The sequence below is a fragment of the Pelophylax lessonae genome (genome assembly GCF_965119305.1).
Source record: "Pelophylax lessonae genome assembly, chromosome: 12".
Taxonomy (NCBI): domain Eukaryota; kingdom Metazoa; phylum Chordata; class Amphibia; order Anura; family Ranidae; genus Pelophylax; species Pelophylax lessonae.
This window is the reverse complement of record NC_138779.1, coordinates 95,963,779-95,973,446: the sequence shown is the minus strand read 5'-3', so window position 1 is coordinate 95,973,446 and position 9,668 is coordinate 95,963,779. Positions and strand designations below refer to the sequence as shown.

The window sequence follows — 9,668 nt, the reverse complement described above, 5'->3', positions numbered from 1 at the left end:
TACTTTTTTTTTTATTAAAGATGGTTCTTACTTAAGAACAGGAGAACTCTGCATTACATAGCCATTAGCAATCGCACAGTTGACTGAACAACCAATTAAAATGCTTCCAGGAAATTATACAACTCCCATTTCTGGAATCTTAAAATCCTGGCTTTTTAGGATAGTGATTAAAAAAAAAAAAAGAAAAAAAAACCTCAAAGAAAAATGTGATACAACAGGAGACATCTGCATTTTTTTTAAACATACACTAGAAAAATAATAGCTGGCAGCCTGATTTGATGACATTTGCTACACAAACTTTACATTCCTCGCGTTTTCCCAAACTCTACCGTGGACTTCTCGTAGAAATTTTCAGTGCGTACTTTGGCAGGACCCAGCATGGAACTTTATAGAACAATGCAGCATTAAAGGCATTAACAGTGTAACGGTTCAACAAGCTGAAAAGCTCGTACAACACAACATTCATAGATACGTCAATGTGTTAAACGTTGCATATTTGTTCTTGGATAGGCATGCCTTCATATGTAGTCAGCGGGCAGAAAAAAAAAAAATGTGTTGCATGGTGTTTCTATAGAATACAGAATTTAAATAGGAATTAGAAGTCTGATTTTGAACCTCACTTATTGCTTTGAGTAAGTACTAGTGGTTTTGTTAAAATAAACTACTAAATTTGCTGGAGTAACAAGGGGGTGTGTCAGTTGTAGCTGGAGTGAGGCAGGAAGTGTCCAAAAGATTCTTCTAATCAATCACAACACGTTTCAGCCACAGGGAAAACAGGGTAATTGGCTTAGTTATACCAAGGATGGCAATACGTTTTTAGGTGTCATCTTAAGCTGACTTTCGATGATTTGAAGACTTCTGTATATATGCACTGTTAAATATTTGAAGATATACATTTAAAAAAAAAAAACTGAAAAACTAGCAGGTCAGATTTTCTCCACATTCACGGGGTTGGGAAGCTGGCTCTGAAAGTCTTGCTCCAGTGTGTGCAGCACAATGCCAAACTGAACATTGCTTCTGTTCCAGACAGTCCTATGCAGTAGCTGCTCAATCCAGGAAGACAGCGTTCTGGCCCAGCCGGCCTTCAAGCCCATGTTGGCCTAGGGAGGCCAAAGGTATGGATACTGGATATATGGCCATTATCATCCTTGCCTTGTTCTGCCTCCTCATTTAGAAAGCTTGCTGATGACTCTTATTAAAGCTGCGTTTTCATCCTTAAGTCTTTGATTATCCGCCTTCAAGTCGGAAAGGACCTGGAAAACAAATTCAATATCAAATCACAAAACAAGATATTTTGCACTTTTCAGTGACTATTCTTTAGTTCCAACTCCATCTACTATCTAGAGCCAATAAAAAAAATAAAATAAAAAATACACACACACATACATACATACACACACACATACATACATACACACACACACACACACACACACACACATATACATACATACATACATACATACATACGCACACAGCAATCTTTTTAGGTTTTGGAAAGAGCAGAAAATGAAGACCCCTGTCAGGCTTTTGCCTTTCTCCCATTGGAGAGATTTCGTTTACCTTCCTTTCACGTAGACAAAGCAGGCCGTAAGAGGATCTCTCCAAAGCAAAAGGAAATCCCCTCTTATACATTTTTCTCCAGAACAGGTTCACCCACTAGAAGAAGATGTCCCCTTACTGTTAGTTCCTGGGACAAAACAACAAGTTGGGTTTTCCATTGCTTTCTGTACTGATGACATGGTTACCAAGATCAATAATGAGGTTGAATCTTACCAACCGGGATCCAGACAGCAAAAGAAACCTGAAAAGTTCTAATATTTTCCATTCTATTTAAAACTAAAAAATGTTTTGACTTTATATGCACTTTAAAATCAATCTCACAAGGTAAAACAAGCTTGCCTCTGGAGGTGTTACTAAAATACAGACAGGCAGAAATCAAAGAGGGAAATACATCCAGGAGAAAAATTTAACTAACTAAGCACACATTGAAAATGTTCTTTGGCAAATCAAAGTAATTTTGCGCTAGCAGAGGATATGTGGTGAAAAAGATGTAATAAACCCAAAACCAAAAATGTAATATATTGCAGCTTACCAATCCCTAGATGTGCTGGCTGCACTAGTTTACGGTTTTATTTATTTTTTAGACCTTTTCCCCTTAGTTTTCACATTGTGATCCAGCCAGTAACACTCCCTGCCTTACACAGTGCCTACACTGGAGTACAGTCCAAGACACAGGACTTTTAGTTATCCTCTTCTGCCTGTGCTATAACCGAAAGACTGCTACAGCGCGGGCCTAAATTGCTGGGAGAGCGTCCATGTACGTCCTCCCGTGTAGGAGCTACCCGCGGGGTGCGCACGGCTTGCTCTGATCAGCGAGTCCACAAGACTCGGCTGATCCTGGCCCCTTACCACGTGATCAGCTGTCAGCCAATGACAGCTGATCACGTGAAAGAAAAAAAAAAAAAGAAAAAATAAGCCGATCACCAGCTACTGTCAGAGGGACATCGGTCCTGAAGAGAGGTGATAGTAGGAAAACTTGCAGAGTTACATGAACACCTTGCAAAAAATTTCTTATTAGGGACTTAAGTTTTGTGGCAAGCAATAAAGAAGTCATCATAGACACAAGGGAGAGGGGTCATGATGTACAAATAAAGGATTTTAAGGGTAAGTAAAAAATCCTTTTTTCTTTAGCATACCTCACAGGACATGATTGGCTAATTCTTAGACCAATGGGAAGTCCAAAAGCAATCCCATGAGGTGTGGGCAACCCAGCAAACAATGGCTAACAAGTTTAAACCCCAAGCAAGTATAAAGGAGAGGTTCAGAACTCACAAAGCTGCCAGAAGGACTTTAAGACTAATGTCGGTGTTCTGTCGACTAGTGAAGATAGTCGGATAATGCCTGGATAAAGCAAAGTGCGGTGTTCTGTTGAATAGTGCAGATAGTCCTCCGCCTGTGACCAGATCGGTGCGGTCTCGTGAATGTGGAAAGCGAGGCAGGGTCGAAATATTAGATTCTACCTCCACACCTTGTTGATCATTGGATAAGTCCCTGTGATGATCTGTGCATGTGCAGTGAACAGCTGCTCCTCGCACACCCAGTGACTGAGCTCTCTCCTACACTCAGACAGGAAGAGATGTGCATCACCGGGTGCTGCTGCCCTCAGCCAAATAGGCGGCGGAATCTCCAGAGGCAGACCTCATTGGGAACACCACCACTGGGGCATGCTTGTGCGTGCAGAATGGAGCCAAAGGCTCGCCTCAGCAAGGTGCCAGGCAGCTCGCGTCCGTTAGAAAAGTGCAGTGTTGACCTCACCAGCTAATCGGCAGATCAGCTGGAGTGACGTTACATACTGCCCATGTGCAGATCTGAGGCATTATCCGACGATCTGCACTATTTGACAGAACATCAACATCCACTGAGGCTCGCACATCTACTTTGCAGAACTTAGGAAATGTGTAAACAGAAGTCCAGGTGGCTGACTTTAGAAACTGAGGCCTGATGTTGAAAAGTCAAAGAAGCCCTAATGATTTGGTAGAACGAGCCTTGAATGGATAGGGAATGGAACCTTCCTGTAAAAAGACACATGTAAGAATAAAAAATAAAAACATACTCATCTAGGTGGATGCAGTTTTGGTCCCCCACTGCCTCCAAGACAGAAACCCAAGCAAAGACAGCGGATCGTTTGGTTTTCGGTCTTCAGTGAACAGAGAGTCGAGAACTGACAGGCAGCGGCTCTGACCCTTCAGCACTCACTGGAGCGCTGGGCTGTGAAGGGGGTTGGAATGGCTGGCTTAGGGGTTCAGCGGAATGGTCATAGGCTGAACTAGCTGGCAGTTGAGGCATCTGGGTGGATCCAGACATTAAAGTCGAGATCACGCCAGAGTTCTCACTGGCTTAGTGACATCAGCCTTTAGCCTGCTGTCAGCTGAATGCGGGTCATAAGAGTTCAGGACAAAGCGTACTCTTGTGATCCCCAGGAGATATAGGGACAAAGGAGCTTTGACCCAACTTCTCCTTTAAGGTTAAAGGCCGGAGTGAGGAGTTGATCAAATCCACCGAGCAATAGTGGAATGAGAAAAGGCCTGCCCCTAAATGAGGCCTCAGGCAGGACAAAAAAAGTCACTGATGAGAGGTTGCAGCTTAGAAGTAGACTCTCCCAGCCCCAACCACATTTAACGGAAAGCAATTTTCTTAGAATGCTTAGGAGTAGGACAGAAAGATAGCACAAAGAATGGCACCAAACAAAATTAGGCCACCAACTCGGAACCCTACGAGCCGAACCAATCGCAACGAGAACGCAACATTACGAGTAAGGACAGGGAAAAAAATATTTGTGAGAGGTTCAAACAGCTTTTTCTCAAGAACCAACAATACCAGTGCTTGGCAGAGGTTCCCATGGAGTCTAAACCAGGTTAAGGTACCATGGAGTCAACAGAGTATGCGCAGAACAAAGTGATTAACCCCCTGTATGAAAGCTTTCACCAAAGAAATAAGAAAGAGGCCTATGAAAAAGGACTGCCAAACCAAACCTGAAATGGTGCTCAAGGACTTCTGCAGACCCACCTGGGGAAAGACAGAAATAGTCCCAAAGAATAGTGAAACTCCTCTTACTCCAAAGCATGATATTCTAGTGCCACTGTAGACCTTGCGGGAAGAAGACTTCCTGCTTTCAGGAGAGTAGCGATGACCAAATATGAAAGACCGCTGGACCTGGATGGTACACAGGCCTTTAAGACACCAGGTCTGGCCAACGGGGTTGACCATGTCCAAGTATCACTCCTTCCTGGGCAGATTCTTTACAATGAGTATCATCTGAATGCCCTCCATCGCATGCCTGAGAAAGCAAGGAGGAAGCTTGAGAGGGAAAGTCACTAAGGCAACCACTGCAAAGGCCCAAGAATCCCTGGTTCTGGCAACAAAAAGACTGTTGTTGAGCCTGGATGCCAGGAGGTTCACAACCAGAGTCACTCATCTGGAAGAGAGAGCTTGAACACCTCCAGGTGGAGAGGCCATTTTCCAGGATCTAGATGCCAACAACTGATGAAGTAGTCCTGAAAATTTTTCACACCCGAGCACTGTGGTGGATCAAAAGACGTTCTGCCCAGGCCAAAGTTAGCTCTGCTTTACTGAGTGGCATGACGTTCTGGGTCTCCCTAGTCATTAATCTGGACCACCGCTAATGCATTGTCTGACTCCACCCTGACTGGGAGAACCTAAAGATAGAAAGTCCAGTAACGAAAGGATAGCCAAATAGTCCTAGACTCCCAGACACTGACCAGAAGCCAAGCTCCCTGCAATAATCACGTCCTCTGAACAGATGGTAAATCCAGGACTACTTTCCAGCTCCACATGCTAGCGTCAGTATATTCCAGACCATCAGGATAAATGACTTTCCCCATTTACAGGCAGTCAATCCACTACACCATGGTCATCCGGATCTCTTTAATGCAAGGGCAACCTGTGCACTGAGCCCGTTTATCTCATGTTGCCAGAATATTGCGTTACACCAGTCTACACTGAAGCTAGGTATATGGAATGGCTTCAAAAGACCCAGATATTCTTCTTAAGAATCGTCCACAGAGGATTCTTGATCATCAATTACTTCCATCGCTTCATCATTGTGAGGAATTTCCTCAGACACATCATACCTCCTCAAAAGGGGAGAAGGGGGAAGGAGAACACCCATTGTTGCGTCACAGGTGTTCCAAGATATTGAGAACCACTAAGCGCTATGGCTGCTGAAAATTTCTTCCTTGACGCAAAGGAAGCAAAAGATTGTGCCCCCGAAACAATGAAAATACTGGATATGGGCAGGTATTTGAGTGCCCACACCATCAGCCTTCCTCTACCTCTCTGCCTGCACGAGGCTATGGCTTGCTGAAAGTTTAACCACTCCCAGCCCCAGCCTAGAAAATTACTCCCCCTAACAATTTTTTTTTTTTTTTTTTTAGCAGAGATCCTAGGGAATGAAATGGCGGTAGCTGCTGCTCGGTTACATTTACAAGATAATAAATAACGGTTTGCAAAGCCATTTGATACACACAGTTGTGAAAAAAAAAATTCTATATTATACACACACACACACACAAAAGCAACTTCAGCTAACAGCCAGAAACTGTTAAAAATAAATAAAAATGTGAACGTGGTAGTAAACGCAGCTTGACCACTTGTACCTACTGGTAAGCTAATAATAAAGCCTACCTGTAGGTACAATGATTATCTCCTAAGTGAACACCTTTTAGGACAGGGCTTGACAAATTTGCTTGAAATCTAGGAGCCAGTTTTTTTTTTTTTTTGAGCGTGCCGAATGGCCGGCTTCTGGTTGGACCGGCTGCCATACACATGGGCCCAATGGCAGACAGTTTTCAATGAACTGGCAGATTTTGCCCAGCCTTTGACCCGTGTGTGCTTGGTTTACTTCTTCTGAGAGATATTAAAGGAACACTCCAACCACCATGACCACTCCAGTGGTCATGGTGGTAGGAGTCAGAAATTGCACATCCTGTGACAGGACGAAGCCGGAACTATACAGGAAGCATCGGCTCCATTCTGTCACAGCTGACAAAGACAGCATTGCACGGCACTTGCGGGTATCCGGGGGACACCCACACCTCGTGCGGTTGTCTGGCGAAAACACACCGTTTTACAGGCAGGTCGGTCAAAGTGTTGGTATGCGGTAGATACTAACACAGTATGCCATTAACTTGCAGGGGGCTTTTTATTTTTTATTTGTTTTTGGACTTACTTTACTAACGCTTTAATAAAAGACAAAGTAGTAGTAAAGCCCAAAATATATTACCTTCAACTCCTCTTCTAGTTCTGCAGCTTTTCTCTCCAATGCTCTTCTTTCCTAAGGAGAGAGGACACGTAAATTAAAGTAGAGCCATATCATTTGACTATTATTATACAGGCTTTATAAAGCGTCAACAGTTAGCGCAGCACTTTACAATGTTAGGGCAGACAGTACAGTTACAATTCAATACACAGCACATAACCTAATCGCTAACATAAGAGACCAAATGGAGAACTCCACAACTCCTTTGGAATTATATTGACTATATGGTTTTATGTTAATGAAGTGCAAACTAATGGGATATCTGTACCCACCATAAAATGATTGTAGTATTTTCCATAAACTTTTTTGAAGTTCGCTGAGGGACATGGAGTTCATTCTTAAAATATGAGGATTATAAAGCCACCTACAGGAGGTTTGAAAACTGGCCAACAAAAAACATTACGCCAGCCGCAGTATAGTTGGGCTATAGTTAGTATTTCTATCAGTCAGATTTGAGAGCATACCTGTTTTTCCACAGATCGCATCAAGTACCTTACAGACATTTCACAAAACATTAAGGCCTTATGCACACTGGGTGTCAAAAACGCCACTCTTAAGCTAAAGTGAGCAAAATCTGATGCAGCTGTGCATTGTAGACAATCAGCTTCTAACTTCAGCTTGTTCAGTTAAGTTTTGACAAAAAACCTGGAAGCTGATTGGTTTCGCTGCACCAGATTTTGAACTCTCCAGTTTTAGTAAATCAACCTCTAACCATGCTAGCATAAGAGTTTACAGGTGTTTGGAGGCAGGCATAAAACCCCCCCCATTACTTGCGCATTCAGTAGAGGAGCGTTTGAGGAAGAAATCGCTTGGTGTGCCTAACCACGTGTATACAGGCCTAAATGCTATGTGCATTTAGCACTTGAGTGTTCATTCATTTCAATGCCCAGAACAAACATTTTAGCCAATGAAATGAAAGAGAAACATTTGACACACCTTTTGCAAAATGCGCCTTTGGGCCAGTTTTTTATGCTACTTTTTCTCCAGCCAGAAGAAAGGCATTCAGAAGAGTGGGGCAAACGTTCAGTGTGTATGAGGTCTAAAAAATAAATTAAAAAAAAAAACGTAGTGAAGAGACAAATACGTACAAATCTTTCCAATTCCAGTAAGGCAGGTCTTTCTGCATGCCGCTCTTGTCTCTGAAAGAGAATTTATGTGATTTGTAACAGTAAATCAATAAGCAGCACATCAAAATATATGTTATAATCAGAAAACCGAGTCAAAAAATCAAAACCGTGACATGCTAATATTCAGAAACACTGACTGTGCTAAATAGAGAGATTGTCCAACTTACCATAAAGCTTCAGGGATAGAATATAGCCAAAGGAGGGAGAGTACCACATTATTTGCTAGCATAAAAAAAACAAGAGGTATCCTGACCCCACCCACAGCTTGCTGATAAGACAATGAAGCAGTAAAAACTACATGTACAGAACATGAGGCAAAGTAGACAGCAGCATTGCAGGGGGGGGGGGGGGGGGTGGGGGGCGATATGTCAGCAGATTTAGATTAATTAATTGAAGCCAAACCCCAGGCTACACTTCATAATTAGTTACAGTAAACATTTTTTTTCTTTTTGGGATGAAGGTTTTGGCATGAATAAATAAAAGATGATCATTTTAACCAACCCTGCCACTGTTGAGTCGTTTCATTCATGTAAACTGATACATTCTGATGGAGAGCGTGGGAAAAACAGACTTGCTGGCCAGATCACTATACGAAGACAGAAGAAGCTGCACTAGGGTCATCAGTTTGAATCCCAACCACAAGACTATCTGCCCATAGTTTGCATGTTCTCCCTGTGCCTGCATGGATTTCCTCTGGGTACTCTGGTTTTCTCCCACACTCCAAAGACATTCTGGTAGGTTAACTGGATCCTGTCTAAATTGGACTTAATATATGTATGAATGTGAATTAGGAAACTTCGACTGTAAGCTCGCTGAGGGTAGTGACTAATGTGAATGTACAAAATGTTATATTATATATATATATATATATATATATATATATATATATACACACACACACACACACACACACACACACACACACACACACACACACGTATATATGCATACATACACACACACGTGCGCGTAAAGCACTGCATAAATGGATGTAACCTGTAATATACAATAGATGTGATGGCTGTATTTGACTCCTTTATTCAGGGTTCGTACACATTTTTACCAATAAAATTCCATGACTTTTCCATGACTTCAAGTAAATATTCATGGCCTAATGTTTTATGAAATGTCTATGTAATTATTGTAATTTAACCAATATTATCAACTATATTAGAATATACTGGAGAAAAAAAAAAAAAATAGATTTGATGGGCGCTCCTGCTTGGGGATAAAGCTTCAGTTCAGGCAGTCATGATGGATAAGGTGCAGCCGGACTGGTATGGATGCCAAAGATTCACAAATGCGGCACGTACATCGAGGGCAGCTCTTTGTTAGGCCGAAGCAACAGTCCCACGAACAGGCAGAAAAGAGAAAGGCGCCACTCAGTGTAGCAGATGTAAATCATTTTGACACACATTAAAAACTTACATGGAGGTAAGCATCTATCTTCATAGCTCGGCGTCCTTCCGGGTCCGCGGTGTTTCTGTCCCTGAGGCTGGCCAGCAGCCTGGAGATGACACTAGGGGAGAACCTGTGAAGCGCATACCTCACTGGAGGGCCGCATAAACGTGATGACGCGGGGAGGGGGGCCGCCAACCGGTTTCGGAGCATGCGTGAACTGCTCCAAGGAGTCAATAAAATTATTTACATCTGCTACACTGAGTGGCGCCTTTCTCTCTTTTCTGCATATTCAAATATAC

At 42.6% G+C, this 9,668-nt stretch overlaps 1 protein-coding gene across 3 annotated transcripts in view; it reads right to left on the bottom strand.

Moving 5' to 3' along the window:
- Positions 1–238: 238 nt before the first annotated feature.
- The window catches only part of PPP1R12C (protein phosphatase 1 regulatory subunit 12C), a 202,415-nt gene continuing 192,985 nt past the window's right edge, over positions 239–9,668 (bottom strand). For all 3 annotated transcript variants that reach the window (XM_082273822.1, XM_082273823.1, XM_082273824.1), the window contains 3 exons: positions 7,930–7,980; positions 6,806–6,856; positions 239–1,253 (listed from right to left, as the gene is read on the bottom strand). In XM_082273822.1, the coding sequence (XP_082129948.1) occupies positions 1,167–1,253; positions 6,806–6,856; positions 7,930–7,980 (189 nt within the window). In that variant the 3' untranslated portion in view covers positions 239–1,166. The remainder of the gene's footprint in view (positions 1,254–6,805; positions 6,857–7,929; positions 7,981–9,668) is intronic.